The sequence below is a fragment of the Pongo pygmaeus genome, chromosome 18, assembly GCF_028885625.2.
Source record: "Pongo pygmaeus isolate AG05252 chromosome 18, NHGRI_mPonPyg2-v2.0_pri, whole genome shotgun sequence".
NCBI lineage: Eukaryota > Metazoa > Chordata > Mammalia > Primates > Hominidae > Pongo > Pongo pygmaeus.
This window is the reverse complement of record NC_072391.2, coordinates 72,587,326-72,603,840: the sequence shown is the minus strand read 5'-3', so window position 1 is coordinate 72,603,840 and position 16,515 is coordinate 72,587,326. Positions and strand designations below refer to the sequence as shown.

Below are 16,515 nucleotides of genomic sequence, written 5' to 3'. Positions count from 1 at the left end.
AATGACCTGCCCACCTTGGTCTCCCAAAGTGCTGGGATTACAGCCATGAGCCACGTGTAATTGTGCGCCTGGCCGTAAAACACTTTTAAGTTAAACAATACATGATTTTAAGCTGGATTTGGCCTGCTCACCACCATTTTTTTTTCCATCTCAACTATTAGAAAGTGATTCCCACTCTGATTACCCTTAAAGTGGTCAGAAACTCTAGTTGTAAATCTGAACAATCACATGGAGTGCTAGGAGAAATGGGTGCTGGGGAGTGTCTGCCAGAGAACGCAATGGCTCCTGTTCCCCAGACTCACCCCCAGTGATAAGGCAAAAAGGTACATCCTGATTTGTTGCTGTAGGACACCATTTGTGCTGTCCAAGGTAAATGAGGCCAAGAATGGTCAACTTCCAAATACTGGGTTCAAATTTTACATCTATTTTTCTATTACTCTCCCATAAGAAAAGTGTGCTTAGGCTGGGTGCGGTGGCTCATGCCTGTAATCCCAGCACTTTGGGAGCCCGAGGCGGGCAGATCACCTGAGGTCAGGAGTTCGAGATCAGCCTGACCAACATGGAGAAACCCCATCTATACTAAAAATACAAAATTAGCCACACGTGGTGGTGTGTGCCTGTAATCCCAGCTACTTGGGAGGCTGAGGCAGGAGAATAGCTTGAACCCAGGAGGCGGAGGTTGCGGTGAGCCAAGATCACACTATTGCGCTCCAGCCTGGGCAACAAGAGCGAAACTCCATCTCAAAAAAACAAAAAAGTGTGCTTAAATGGATCATAAACCTAAACGCAAGAACTAAAACTCTTAGAAGGAAACAAACGTAAATTTTATGATCTTGGCTTAGGTAAAGCTTTCTTAGATACAATTCCAAAAGCACAAGGGAAAATAAACAAAAATAGATAAATTGGACTTCATCGAAATTAAAAACGACTTTGAAGGACACCTTCAAGAAAGTGAATAGCCAGACACAGTGGCTCATGCCTGTAATCACAGAAATTTGGGAGGCCTGGGTGGGAGGAGTGGCTTAGGTCATGAGTTTGAGATCAGCCTGGGTAACATAGCAAGACCCTATCTTTACAAAATATATGTATTTTTAAAAGTTAGCTGGGTGTGGTTGTGTGCACCTGAAGTTCTAGCTACTCAGGAGGCTGAGGTGGGAGGATTGCTTGAACCCAGGAGCTGGAGGCTACAGTGGGGCTATGCACCACTGCACCCCAGCCTGGGCAATAGAGCAGGATGCTGTCTTTCAAAAAAAGTGCAAACCTCACAAAATATGAGGAAATATGTTCAAGTCACAAAGGACTGGACCAGCCTGGTGGTGGACCAACTGGACCAACATGGTGAAACCCCGTCTTTACAAAAGGTATAAAAGTTAGCTAGGCGTGGCCAGGCACGGTGGCTCACACCTGTAATCCCAGCACTTTCGGAGGCTGAGGCGGGCAGATCACAAGGTCAGGAGATCGAGACCAGCCTGGCCAACATGGTGAAACCCTGTCTCTACTAATAATACAAAAATTAGCCGGGTGTGGTGGCGCATACCTGTAATCCCAGCTACTCAGCAGGCTGAGGCAGGAGAATCGCTTGAACCCGGGAGGTGGAGGTTGTGGTGAGCCAAGATCATGCCATTGCACTCCAGCCTGGGCAACAACAGCGAGACTCAGTCTCAAAAAAAAAAAAAATTTTTACCTAGGCGTGATGGTGCGCCCCTGTAGTCCCAGCTACTCAGGAGGCTGAGGTGGGAGGATTGCCTGAGACCAGGGAAGTCGAGGCTGCAGTGAGCTATGATGGCACCACTACACTCCAGCGTGAGCAACAGTGAGAACCCATTTCAAAACACACAAACAAAAAAACTTAAATATCAACAAAAAGAACCCAATTTTAAAATGGGCAAAGGCCGGACGCAGTGGCTCACGCCTATAATCCCAGCACTTTGGGAGGCCGAGGCGGGCAGATCACGAGGTCAGGAGATCGAGACCATCCTGGCTAACACGGTGAAACCCCGTCTCTACTAAAAATACAAAAAAATTAGCCGGTTGTGGTGGCAGGCGCCTGTAGTCCCAGCTACTCAGGAGGCTGAGGCAGGAGAATGGCATGAACCCGGGAGGCGGAGCTTGCAGTGAGCCGAGATCACGCCACTGCACTCCAGCCTGGGCGACAAAACAAGGCTCTGTCTCTAAAATATAAAATAAAATCAAATAAAATAAATAAAATAAAATATAAAATACAATACAATAAAGCAAAACAGGCATGGTGGCTCACACCTGTAATCCCAGCACTTTGGGAGGCTGAGGTGGGTGGATTACTTGAGGTCAGGAGTTCGAGACCAGCCTGACCAACATGATGAAACCCCATCTCTACTAAAAATACAAAAATTAGCCATGCCTGGTGGCTCACACCTGTGGTCCCAGCTACTCGGGAGTCTGAGGCAGGTGAATCACTGGAACCCGGAAGGCGGAGCTTGCAATGAGCTGAGATCACGCCACTGCACTCCAGCCTGGGCAGCAGAGCAAGACTCCATCTCAAAAAAATAAATAAAAATAAAAAGGGCAAAACATCTCAAAAGATATTTCTCCGGCGAACATATACAATGGCCAATTAGGACATGAAAAGATGCTTAACTCCATTAGTCATCAGGGAAGTGCAAATCAAAACTACAGTGAGATGCCACTTCACACCCCCTAGGATGGCTAGAATAAAAGAGGGTATTGGCAAGGGGATAGAGAAATTGTAACCCTCACATGCTGCTGGTGAGAATATAAAATGGTACAACTGCTTTGGAAAACACTTTGGCAGTTCTTCAAAAGGTTTTGTTTTTTGTTTTGAGACGGAGTCTTGCTCTGTTGCCCAGGCTGGAGTGCAGTGGCGCAATCTCGGTTCACTGCAGCCTCCGCCACCTGGGTTCCAGCAATTCTCCTGCCTCAGCCTCCTGGGTAGCTGGGATTACAGGCGTGCACCACCACACCTGGCTAATTTTTGTATTTTTAGTAGAGATGGGATTTCACCATGTTGGCCAGGCTGGTCTCAAACTCCTGACCTCAGGTGATCTGCCCACCTCGGCCTCCCAAAGGGCTGGGATTACAGGTGTGAGCCACCGCACCTGGCCTCAAAAGTTTTCTTAAAAAAGTTATTATATGATCAGGCAATCCCACTTAGGATATACCTAAGAGAAATGAACTTTGAAAATGTCATGCTAAGTGAAAGAAGCCAGACCCCAAAGACCACATATTGTCTGATTCCATTTATGTGAAATAAATGTTCAGAATAAGCAAATCTCTATATAGAAGTTAGTCTTTGAGGACAAACAAAGAATGAGCATGAATGGGGAATGAGAAAGGGTTTATTTTTGGGGCAATGAAAATGTTCTAAATGGATTTAGTGATGATTGTGCAAGTCTGAATATAACAAAAACTATTGAATTGTGCATTTTTAAATTTTATTTTATTTTATTGAGACGGAGTCTCACTCTGTCACTGAGGCTAGAGTGCAATGGCATGATCTCAGCTCACTGCAACCTCTGCCTCCTGGGTTCAAGCAATTCTCCCACCTCAGCCTCCCGAGTACCTGGGATTACAGGCACATGCCATCATGCCCAACTAATTTTTGTATTTTTGTAGAGACGGGGGTTTCACTATGTTGGCCACGCTGGTGTTGAACTCGTGACCTCAGGTAGTCCACCTGCCTCAGCCTCCTAAAGTGCTGGGATTACAGGCGTGAGCCACTGTGCCCGGCCTGAGTTGTGCACTTAAATGGGTACATTTTATGTACCCATTTAATGTGAATTGTGTCTCAATAAAGCTATTTTTTTTTTTTTGAGACAGAGTCTCGCTCTGTCACCCAGGCTGGAGTGCAGTGGCGCGATCTCGGCTCACTGCAAGCTCCGCCTCCCAGGTTCACGCCATTCTCCTGCCTCAGCCTCCCGAGTAGCTGGGACTACAGGCGCCTGCTACCACGCCTGGCTAATTTTTTATATTTTTTAGTAGAGACGGGGTTAGTAGAGACGGAGTTTCACCGTGTTAGCCAGGATGGTCTCGATCTCCTGACCTCGTGATCCGCCTGCCTCAGCCTCCCAATCAATAAGGCTATTTTTGAAAGTTTGCTGGTATAGCGCCAGTGTAATGTCTGATTAATCACATGCACGTCTCATCTATTCCTTGATTCACAAAAGATTTATTTCTTGATTTCCTGGATTTACAGACCCAGTCTAGTCCAGAATATCAATGAGGAGCAATTTCAGCTGACAAAAACTCATATTTGTTTATAAGATAAACAAACAGTTGCCGGGCACGGTGGCTCACGCCTGTAATCCCAGCACTTTGGGAGGTGGAGGCAGGCAGATTGCCTGAGGTCAAGAGTTTTGAGACCAGTCTAGCTAACATGGTGAAACCCTGTCTCTACTAAAAACACACAAAAAAATAGCCAGGCGTGGTGGCGTGCGCCTGTAATCCCAGCTACTTCGGAGGCTGAGGCAAGGGAATTTCTTGAACCAGGGAGGTGGGGGTTGCATTGAGCCAAGATCATGCCACTGCACTCCAGCCTGGGTGACAGAGCGAGACTCCATCTCGAAAACAAACAAACGAAACCAAATAGTGTGGTAGTCATTGGTGTCTCTTCTGACTTTGCTTCTGATTTTTACCTCATAAATAGATCATTAAAATGTTTTAATCTGAAGAAATGGTAAAGATTATATATGGTTGTACTTCCATATGGTGTAACTTGAAGGGTTCCTGTGGATGATAGCTGCATTCCTGAATAGTCAATTCTTTGTATTCACAGTAGTTATGTCTATAAAGTTGTCAAGAACATTGAATTAGCAAAAACTGAACCATGGCTCCTGGGAGAAATACAGGGTTAGGTTCCTGTGAACCTCTGGTCAACACTTTTGTCAACTGATCAGTATGTAACTTTGTTTTATGTGTGTTTCTGTTCAAAGACACCTTATTTAATATGTATTTCTTAGAAATAATCTGCAGTTTTACAATAAAATTTCAATGACAGTAGTTTGGTGTAATGTACTCTAGTGTACTGAGATTGCACTACTTTTTTTTTTTTTGAGTCAGTCTCGCCCTTTTGTCTAGGCTGGAGTGCAACGGCATGATCTTGGCTCACTGCCACCTCCAACTCCCACGTTCAAACGATTTTCCTCTTTCAGCCTCCCGAGTAGCTGGGATTACAGGCGCCCACCACCACGCCCAGCTAATTTTTGTATTTTTACTAGAGACAGGGTTTCACCATGTTGGCCAGGATGGTCTTGAACTCCTGACCTTGTGATCCGCCCACCTCAGCCTCCCAAAGTGCTGGGATTACAGGTGTGAGCCACCGCGCCCAGCCTGTACTACGTTTTCATTGGCACACACAGAGTACACACATATAGTACCCATATACAGTAAACAGTATAACATACTGTACAGTTCCCACAGTAAACACATACACTACTCTGCACACATACTGTACACCCTACAGTACAGCAATACAAATAAAGTGAAAAAGTTCAAAGATGGAGCATCCTAAGTTTTATAAAAATATCAACTAAAATCTTATGGTTGATGGAGCTGCACAATGTGGTTAAACCTCTCGACCTTGGCTTTTCCCACAGAAACCAGGGGAAGGGTGAGTGAAATTTATTCTGCAGAAGAGGAAGAGGGTGGCAGGTCAACCTCTGGCATTTCTACCTTAGGAGTCTGGCTCTTGACACTTGTTGAAGGAGTGGGCAATCTCCCCTCCCAAACTGGCTTGAGAAATTGCATTAGCCTTGCCTGCTTGGCTTTTCTGCTTGAAATCTTTAAGCATCTCAGTATAAGGGGCAAACGCAGTGGAGGCCAGGCGTTTAAATTTGAGGCTTCCATCAAGCATAGGGTCACACTCTTCCATGTCACTAAAAATTTTTTCCAAGGCAGAACTCCATTCTGATATTTTGGCTGCTGTGAGAGGGACAATTCTGGAAGTCTTGGGCCGACTTTCATGGCCATCCTCTTCATCAACTCCAATGCCTTGTTCTGCCATCTCATCCAGGTCTTCGTTGGTTGGTTCCACTGCCTTCTCTGCCAAAATTTACTCCACATCTCCTTCCTTCATGTCATCAAAGCCCTCTCCACTTATCTGCTGTGCCATATGCATTATGTCTCTGACAGTGTTCTTTATATTTTCTGTAACACCTTCAAAGCCTTCAAAATTCTCCACGCAGTCTGGCCAAACATTTTCCCAACAGTTAGCCTGACCAATGCTCTCCCAGGCTGTGCCGACATAATCAATAACGTTCCGTATAGTGACCGACTTCCAATAGTCCAGCATGGTGGTTTCCTTGTTGGTCCTGAGAGCCTCGCAGGCCTTCATATAAAGCTCCCTTGTGTAGTGTGCCTTGAATGCTTTTATTATGCCCTGATTGAGGGGTTGGATGAGAGACTTAGTGTTTGGGGGCATAAAAAGAACTTCTATGTTGGCGTGTGCATTTTCGAGTTCTTTGCAGCAATGGATTGTAGCATTATCCAAAATTAACAAAACCTTGAAGGTGCCCGGCGCGGTGGCTCTCGCCTGTAATCCCAGCACTTTGGGAGGCCCAGGCGGGCGGATCATGAGGTCAGGAGATCGAGACCATCCTGGCTAACAGGGTGAAACCCTGTCTCTACTGAAAATACAAAAAATTATCTGGGCGTGATGGCGGGCGCCTGTAGTCCCAGCTACTCGGGAGGCTGAGGCAGGAGAATGGCGTGAACCCGGGAGGCGGAGCTTGCAGTGAGCAGAGATAACGCCACTGCACTCCAGCCTGGGCGACAGAGCAAGACTGTTTCAAAACCAAACTAAACCAAAACAAACCCAAACAAACAAAAAACAAAACAAAACAAAAACCTTGAAGGCAAGGTTTCTGCCCTGGAGACAGTGTTCAGCTTCTGGGATGAAGCAGTTGTGGAACCAGACATCATCCACACTTTTTTGTTCCACTTCCAATGGACTGGCAGATGGTTCACGTATTTCCCGTTAAGTGCTTGTGGATTTTGGGTTCTGTACACCATTAGGGGTTTGCACTTAAAGTCGCCCCTGGCATTGGCGCACAATAACAAGGGTGCATGATCCTGGCATGATTTGAAGCCAGGGGCTTTGGAGCCGTTTGCATTATATAGGTTCGTTTGCCAACATCCTTGTAAAATAAGCCAGTCTCATCCGCATTGAAAACCTGCTCTTCCACATAACCCTTTTCCTGTATAACACTTAGCAAGTATTTTCAAAATTCTTCCGCAGCTTCCTGATCTGCAGAACTCGCCTCACCTGCAAGTTTAACATTTTTCACCCCGTATCGCCTTTTGAAACGCGCGAGCCAGCCAGCACTCGCCGAGAACGGCTTAGCATTTCTCTGACCCTGGGTAACGTGACCACAGATATCTTTGGCTTTCAGCCTCACAACAATGCTGTCCACTATGTTTTTTTTTTTTTTTATCGATCGACGTCTCATGAATCCACAAATTTAGCCGCTTTTCCATCTTTTCCATAGCTTCATCACGCACAATGGAGGTCACTTCAGCACTATCCGGAGCGGTCTCACGGACAGATCGGTGAATTTCCTTTTCCTTTTTCTTGATGTACCGGACTGTCAACTCGTTAACATTGAGCTCATGGCCAACAGCACTGTAACTCATGCCTGATTGGAGCTTATCCAACACGCGAACTTTCTCCGTAAGGCACATCACGGTCTTCTTTCGCTTAGGAACACTGGGCAGAGCTTCAGCACTACGCTTGGCGGCCATTTTAAACAGCAAAACCACCCACAAAAAGCAGGAAAAAAAAGTGTCAGTAAACAGACTGCGGAAAGGACTCTTTGTTTACAGCACAGGAGCTGCAACTAGAAGGCGGCGCTTCTCCCTAGTTCAAACCTCAGCTGGGAACCTTACTTCCGCCAACTCCAAATTTTCACCCTCTGCGCATGCCCGGGAAGAACCCCAGAAAGTACCGTGATGATTGATTTTAGGGTTACAAATACATTTTAGCAAGTAAGTGAATTTGGCATTACGAATTAATGATTAATGAAGGTCACCTGTATTTCCATAGATATGTAATTTTATTTAAGCCGATTTATTATATTAAGGCGGCGAGGCAGCGCCGAAGACTACAAGTTCCAGCATGCACCGCGTCCGGGCGGGTTCGGGCTCCCAGCGAGGGCCTCAGGGACGCCAGTCCGGAGGCATCGGCCGGAAGTGTCGTAGGGCAATCACGTAGTACTCTCTGCGCATGTGCAAAGCTCTGTCGGGGCCGCCCTAGCTGCTGTCGCCGCCGCCGGGGCTCTATGGTCTCTCCCTAGAGCTTTGCTGTTGGAGGCAGCTGCTGCGGTCTTGCGAGTTTGACCAGCGTCGAGCGGCAGCAACATGGAGGAATTCGACTCCGAAGACTTCTCCACGTCGGAAGAGGACGAGGACTACGTGCCGTCGGGTGAGCGATTCCGCCTGAGGCGAGAAGCGGATTGCCCCGCCCCACGCCTCACGTGAGGCGCCCTCTGCCCCCGCGGGCGTCGGCCCCGTGGCCCAGGTGGTCCGGGGGGGCCCGTTCTCGAGCGTTCGCTCCCTCAGGCCCCTCATCCTCGGCCGCTGCGGCCCGTCGCGTGTGCGCGTGGCGATTCTGTGCTCCCCTCCCTTTGGGCAGCTCCGGCCGGCGCCCCCTCTTGCAGCGCGGGAACCGGCACATGGACACGGCCCCTGTCCCTAGGGACGCTGGTCGGTCAGCCCCGAAGGACACCGCTGCTTCAGAAGTCAGGGAGGCAGTCCGAGCGTTTGAGGTTTTCTTCAGCCGTGGCCCGAGAGAGCTGCTGGCCACCACCCCCGTCCAAGATAGAGCTGTCCGCACTCCGCCTGGTTGTTAGAAAAGTTCTGATAGAAAGTTCCTCCTTTGATGCTTTTTGCCTCATTGTGACGTCCACCCATCCTCTCCTCTTAGAACTTTCTTTCCTTAGAGATCTCAACCCGAACGGGGCGAGAATGAATCTTACTGAAGAAACCTTCCTGTTCCCCCTTCTTGGTCTTCCCCAGACAAGTATCTTGAAAGTATCTTCTTGAAAGTATCTTCACCCATTCACATCTTCAGTTGAAAGACTAGGCAAACAAGAAACAAACTAACAAAACCCAACCCAGGAGTCGTCCCTATTCTCTTTGTTTTATTTTGTTCTGTTCTGTTTTATTTAAAGACAGGGTCTTGCTGTTGCCTAGGCTGGAGTGCAGTGACGCGATCTTGGCTCACTGCAACCTCAAACTCCTGGGCTCAAGCGATCCTCCCATCTCAGCCTCTGGAGTAGCTGGGACTACATACAGGTGCAGGCTGCCACGCCCGCTAATGTTTTAAAGTTTATTTTTGTTTGTTTGTAGATATGGCATCTTGCTATGTTGCCCAGGCTGCTCTCGAACTCGTGGGCTCAAGTGATCTCCCACCTCGGCCAACCAAAGTGCTGGGATTACAGGCATGAGCCACCGCGCCCCGGCTAGTGAAGTATTTCTAAAAGGCACGTTGAAAACTAGCCATTCCATTCCTGGCGCGGTGGCTCATGCTTGTAATCCCGACACTTTGAGAGGCCGAGGTGGGTGGATCACAAGGTCAGGAGATCGAGACCATCCTGGACAACATGGTAAAACCCCGTCTGTACTAAAAACACAAAAATTAGCTGGGCATGGTGGCACGCGCCTGTAGTCCCGGCTCCTCAGGAGGCTGGGGCAGGAGAATCGCTTGAACTCGGGTGGTGGAGGTTGCAGTGAGCCGAGATCACACCACTGCACTCCAGCCTGGGTGACAGAGCGAGACTCCGTCTCAAAAAAAAAAAAAAAAAAAAAGCTAGCCAGTCCCATCGCCCCTCATCCCTATTTAATTTAATATTCCTCAGGAGAAAGTTCTTTCCACCTTTTGAATTTGGTGTTATATTTCTGTTGTCTATTGATTTAACCCATGTATAGTAGGTATCATTTTTAGTAGCCCCTGACCTCCTTCCCCTCATCCCAAACACACACACTTCCACCTTCGGGGCCTCCCCAACTCCCTAGTCTGCCGTTGAACCTGTGTCCAATTTTAGTTAGATCAGTATTCAGTGTTTTTTTTTTCTTTTTTTTTTTTTTGAGGCAGTGTCTCGCTCTGTTACTCAGGCTGGAGTGCAGTGGCGCACTCTCTGCTTAATGCAGCCTCTGCCTTGCCGGTTCAAGCAGTTCTGCCTCAGCCTCCTAAGTAGGTGGGATTACAGGTGCCTGCCAGCACACCCGACCGATTTCCTTTTCTTTTTTTTTTTTTTTTGAGACAAGAGTCTGGCTCTGTCGCCCAGGCTGGAGTGCAGTGGCGGGATCTCGTCTCACTGCAAGCTCTGCCTCGCGTGTTCACGCCATTCTCCTGCCTCAGCCTCCTGAGTAGCTGGGACTACAGGCGCCCGCCAGTACACCCGACTGATTTTTTTGTATTTTTAGTAGAGACGAAGTTTCACCATGTTGGCCAGGCTTGTTTCAAACTCCTGACCTCAAATGATCTGCCCGCCTCGGCCTCCCTAAGTGCTGGGATTACAGGCGTGAGCCACCGTGCCAGGCCCAGTGTTTTTTTTTTCTAATGACAGTGTGAATAAACATCATGTTGACAGCTGAACCGTATGTTATACAGATTACTTTTCCCGCACTTCTTGTTTTCTCTGGTGCTAATAATTGCCATTTTTTGTTGCTACTTAGCTGTCTATGTACTTAACTGCTGTAAACCAAAAATAAAATTCTAAGGCGCCCCCAACCATCTGAATGGACTTCCTCCTTAGCCAGGGCTCTTAACATTTAGCCTGAGAGACTGTTTTGGGCCATGATGGGACGTGGGGGCTGAACCTGACTCATTGTATGTCTCTGACATTAACATCGACGCAGACTTTAAGTCTGATAATAAACGTTTTGCAACCTATTCTCTCTGAAGCCTGTCAGCTAAAAGCTTCATCTATATGATAAAACTCTGTTCTCAGCCGAGCAGTGGCCCGAACCTATAATCCCATCACTTAGGGAGGCAGAGGCTGGTGGATCATTTGAGGTCAGGAGTTCAAGACCAGCCTGGCCAACGTGGTGTAACCCCATCTCTACTGAAAATATAAAAATTAGCCAAGCATGGTGACAGGCGCCTGTAATCCTAGCTACTGGGGAGGCTGAGGCACGAGATCTCTTGAACCCAAGAGGTGGGGGTTGCAGTGAGTCAAGATCGTGCTTCTGCACCCCAGCCTGGGTAACAGAGCAAGACTCCATTTAAAAAAAAAAAAGTGGCAAGGCACGGTGACTCACACCTTTAATCCCAGCACTTTGGGAGGCTGTGGTGGGTGGATTGCCTGAGGTCAGGAGTTCGAGACCAGTCTGGCCAACATAGTGAAACCCTGTCTCTACTAAAGATATAAAGAAAATAGCCGGGTGTGGTGGCGTGCGCCTGTAATCCCAGCTACTCGGGAGGCTGGGGCAGGGGAATTGCTTGAACCAGGGGTGTGGGGTTGCAGTGAGCCGAGATTGCGCCACTGCACTCCAGCCTGGGCAACAGAGTGAGACTCCCATCTCGAAAAAAACAAAAAAAAACCCTCTGGTCTCCACAACTTCTATCTTAACCCAGACATTCCTTTCTGTTTAGACAAACTCAACCTCTTGCCAACAAGAAAATTTTTAAATTTACCTGTAGCCTGGAAGCACTCCTACCCCCAGTTGTCTCATTTTAGTGGACCAAACCAGTATATTTCTCAAATGTATTTGATTGATGTCTTATGCCTCCCTAAAATATAGAAAACCAACCTGCACCCCAACCACCTTGGGCACGTACTCTCAGGACCTCTTGAGGGCTGCATCACGGGCTATGGTCTCATATCTGGCACAGAATAAGTCTCTTCAAATACTTGACAGAGTTTGACTCTTTTCGTCGACACTGCTAATTTGACTCTAAACTTTTAGAATTGTATAAATCATCTCCCAAAATATTTACATTGATTAGATTTTCACTTTAATCTTCTGAAACAGTCTTTGCCTTCTGGCCTCCACTTTGTCTTGGTTGCCTTCTATGAGTGCTCCAGTGTATTTACTTATTTATTTAGAGATAGAGTCTTGCTCTTGTCGCCCAGGCTGGAGTGCAGTAGCGTGATCTCGGCTCACTGCAACCTCCACCTCCCGGTTTGAGCGATTCTCTTGCCTCAGCCTCCCAAGTAGCTGGGATACAGGTGCCCACCACCACACCCAGCTAATTTTTGTGTTTTTAGTAGAGACGGGGTTTCACCATGTTGGCCAGGCTGATATTGAACTCCTGACCTCAGGTGATCCGCCCTCCTCAGCCTCCCAAACTGCTGGGATTATAGGCGTGAGCCACCATGCCCGGTCAGGAACATTCTTATGAGACCTTGAATGCCTGAAAGTAACCATGCCCCTCAGGTGTAATTGATTGTCTGTTTAGTATAGAATTCTAGGTTGGAAATAATTTTCCATCAGAATTTTAAAGGTGTTGCTTCATTACTTTCTAGATTCCCATGTTGCTGTTAATAAATGTTTTGTTACTGATTTCTGCTCAATGTATAAGATCTGTTTGTCTCCGGAAGCTGGTAGAATATTCTCTTTGTTCCCATTTTCTTTTTTCTTTTTTTTCGAGACAGACTCTGGCTCTGTTGTCCAGGCTAGAGTGCACTGGTGGCATCTAGGCTCCCTGCAACCTCCACCTCCCAGGTTTAAGCAACTCTCCCGCCTCAGCCTCCGGAGTGGCTGGGACTACAGGTGCATGCCACCACGCCTGGCTAATTTTTGTATTTTTATAGTAGAGACGGGATTTCACCATGTTAGCCAGCCTGGTCTCGAACTCCTGACCTCATGATCTGCCTGCCTCGGCCTCCCAAAGTGCTGGGATTACAGGCGTGAGCCTCTACGCCTGGCCTGTTCCCATTTTCTAATATATCACCATGATATATCTTGGTATGAGTGTTTTCAGCCATTTTGCTGAGCCTTCTGAGAACTTTTTTTTCCTATAATTTTTTTCCTTTTCCTTTCTTTCCTCTCTCACTCTTTCTCTTTTCTTTTCCTCTCTCACTCTTTCTCTTTTCTTTTCCTTTCCTTCCTTTCTTTTTTTTTCCTCCCTCTCCGCCTCAGCCTCTCGAGTAGCTGGGATACAGGCACGTGCCACCACACCTGGCTAATTTTTTTTTTTGTATTTTAATAGAGACGGGGCTTCACCTTATTGGTCAAGATGGTCTCGATCTCCTGACCTTGTGATCCACTTGCCTCGGCCTCCCAAAGTGCTGGGATTACAGGTGTGAGCCACCGAGCCCCGCCAACTTTGAATATTTTTATAGCATTATGTTCTTTTGTAAATGCAGTATCAGCATTTAACATACAATTTTTAACTTACATACAATGAAATTTACTGTTTTCAATGTACCGTTCTCTGATTTTTGTTAAATGCCTAGCGTTGTGTAACCTCCACCAAAATGAACAGTTTCAAGCCACCAACCCTCTAAAAAAAAAAACAAATTCCCCCGCTACTCTTTGTAGTCAAACAACTCTCCCTCACCCCCGGCCCTAGCCATTAGCAACCACTGGTCTGTTTTCCATCTTTATAGTTTTGCCTTTTTCAGAATATAATCTAAATGGAACCATAACAGTAGGCAGCTTTTTGTGTCTGGCTTCTTCCGCTTAGCATAATGCATTTGAGATTCACCTGTGTTGTTGCACATGTCAGTAATTAGCTCCTTCTGTTGTTGGGTGGTAGTCTATTATATGGATATACCACAGTTTATTCTGCATTTGAAGGACACTGGGTTGCTTCCAATTTTTTATGATTACAAATAAAGCTGTTTATAAATATTTACACACAGCTTTTTCTGTGAACATGGGTTTTCATTTCACTTGGGTCAATATCTAGGAGTGGGATTACTGGGTTTTGTAGTATGTGTATGTTTAACTTTACAAGAAGCTGCTAAATTTTTTTGTGGTGTGATTGCTGTTGGCAACAAGTTTGAGAGTTCGAGTTGCTCTTCATCCTCAACAACACTTGGGGTGGTCAGGTTTTTTTGTTTTTGTTTTTGTTTTAAATATTAGCTAATTTGGGGCTGGGCGTGGCGGCTCATGCCTGTAATCCCACCACTTTGGGAGGCCAAGGCAGGCAGATCACAAGGTCAGGAGTCCAAGACCAGCCTGGCCAATATGTTGAAACCCCGTCTCTACTAAAAAATACAAAGAATTAGCCGGGCGTGGTGGTGCACGCCTGTAGTCCCAGCTACTCGGGAGGATGAGGAAGGAGAATCACTTAAACCCAGGAGGCGGAGGTTGCAGTGAGCCGGAATTGTGCCACTGCACTCCATCCTGGGCAAGAGAGCGAGACACTGTCTCGGAAAAAAGAAAAAAAATTAGCTAATTTCTCCTTTAGTTTGCATTTCCCTAAGGATGTGGATTCTCTTTTCATGTTCCTATTTGCCATCATTTTATCTTCTTTGGTGTGTCTTTTGAATTCTTTGTCCATTTAAAACATTGGGTTGTTTTCAGTTTTGGAATTGTATATTCTGGATATAGTCCTTTGTCAGATATTTGTTTTGTTTTTTTTTTTGAGACAGTCTCGCTGTCCCCCAGGCTGGAGTACAGTGGCATAATCTTGGCTCACCACAACCTCCACCTCCTGGGTTCAAGCGATTCTCCTGCCTCAGCCTCCCGAGTAGTTGGGATTACAAGCACTCGCCACCACACCCAGCTAATTTTTGTATTTTTAGTAGAGATGGGGTTTCACCATGTTTGCCAGGCTGGTCTCCAACTCCCAACCTCAAGTGATCCACCCACCTTGGCCTCCCAAAGTGCTGGGAGTACAGGTGTAAGTCACTGCGCCCGGCTGCTTTGTCAGATATTTGTTTTGCAGTGTTTTGTCTCTGTGCTTGTCTTTTCATTCTCTTAATAGTGTTTGCACAGCAATTTATTTTTGGTGTTTTTTTGAAACAGAGTCTTGCTCTGTTGCCCAGGCTGGAATGCAGTGGCACGATTTCACCTCACTGCAACCTTTACTTCCTGGGCTCAAACAATTTTCCTGCCTCAGCCTCTGTAGTAACTGGGACTACAGGCATGAGACACCGTGCCTGGCCTGCACAGTAAAATTTTTAAACTTTGATAAAATCCAGTTTGTCAAATTTTTCTATTATGGATTGTGCTTTTGGAATCATATCTAAGAACTCTTTTTTGCCTAACTCAGGATTACAAAGATATTGTATTTTCCTATGTAAAAGTTATATAGTTTTACTTTTTTTTTTTTTTTTTTGAGCTAGAGTTTTGCTCTTGTTGCCCAGGCTGGAGTGCAGTGGCATGATCTTGGCTCACTGCAACCTCTGCCTCCTGAGTTCAAGCGATTCTCCTGCCTCAGCCTCCTGAGTAGCTGGGATTGCAGGCATGTGCCACCACGCCTGGCTAATTTTGTATTTTTAGTAGAGATGGGGTTTCTCCATGTTGGTCAGGCTGGTCTTGAACTCCCGACCTCAGGTGATCTGCCCACCTCGGCCTCCCAAAGTGTTGGGATTACAGACATAAGCCATCGTGCCTGGCCTTTACTTTTTTTTTTTTTTTTTTTTTTTTTGAGACAGAGTGTTGCTCTGTTGCCCAGGCTTGAGTGCAATGGCGTGATCTCAGCTCGCTGCAACCTCCACCTACCAGGTTCAAGCGATTCTCCTGCCTCAGCTTCCCGAGTAGTTGGGATTATAGGTGCCTGCCACCACGCCTGGCTAATTTTTGTATTTTTAGTGGAGATGGGGTTTCACCATGTTGGCCAGGCTGGTCTTGAACTCCTGACCTCTCGGGTGATCCGCCTGCCCCGGCCTCCCAAAGTGCTGGGATTACAGGAGTGAGCCACCGTGTCCGGCCAGCCTTTACTTTTTAAAAAAATCAGTTATCATTATTTATTTTCATTTAATTTTTGCATAAGATATGAGTTATGGATTCTTTTTTTTTTTTTTTTTTTTTGCATCTGGATGTCCAGTTCTTTCATTATTTGTTGAAAAGATTATTCTTTCTCTATCGAATTCCCTTTGCATTTTTGTAAAGTGAACTGGCCATACTTGTATAGGTTTATTTCTGGACCTCTGTTTCCACAGTTTCATTTACTGTTTTTGATTTAAGTGTTGAAATCAGGTAGAGAGAGTACTCCAACTTTATTCTTTTTCAAAATGATTTTGGCTGCTCTTGTTCCTTTGCCTTTCCATATAGATTTTTTTTTTTTTTTGGGATGGAGTCTCACTCTGTTGCCCAGGCTGGAGTGCAGTGGCACGATCTCGGCTTACTGCAACCTCTACCTCCCAGGTTCAAGTGATTCTCTTTCCTCAGCCTCCTGTGTAGCTGGTACTACAGACGTGTGCCACCAGGCCTGGCCCCCATATGCATTGTAGAATCACTTTGTTCATTTCTCAAAAAAGTATCCTACTTTGATTTCATTTGGAATTGCATTGAATCTGTAGACCATTTTGGGAAGAATTGACAGTTTAACGATCTTATATTTTAGTCTATGAATACAGTCTGTATCTTTTTTTTTTCTAGGTGTAAAAAGTTTTTATTTCTAAT

The 16,515-nt window shown here is 46.3% G+C and overlaps 1 protein-coding gene across 1 annotated transcript in view; it reads left to right on the top strand.

Moving 5' to 3' along the window:
* The first annotated feature begins 8,127 nt into the window (after window positions 1-8,127).
* Window positions 8,128-16,515, top strand: part of CFDP1 (craniofacial development protein 1) — a 136,868-nt gene continuing 128,480 nt past the window's right edge. Inside the window, exon 1 of the mRNA XM_054453550.2 lies at window positions 8,128-8,413. Within this exon, the coding sequence (XP_054309525.1) occupies window positions 8,350-8,413 (64 nt within the window). The 5' untranslated portion in view covers window positions 8,128-8,349. The remainder of the gene's footprint in view (window positions 8,414-16,515) is intronic.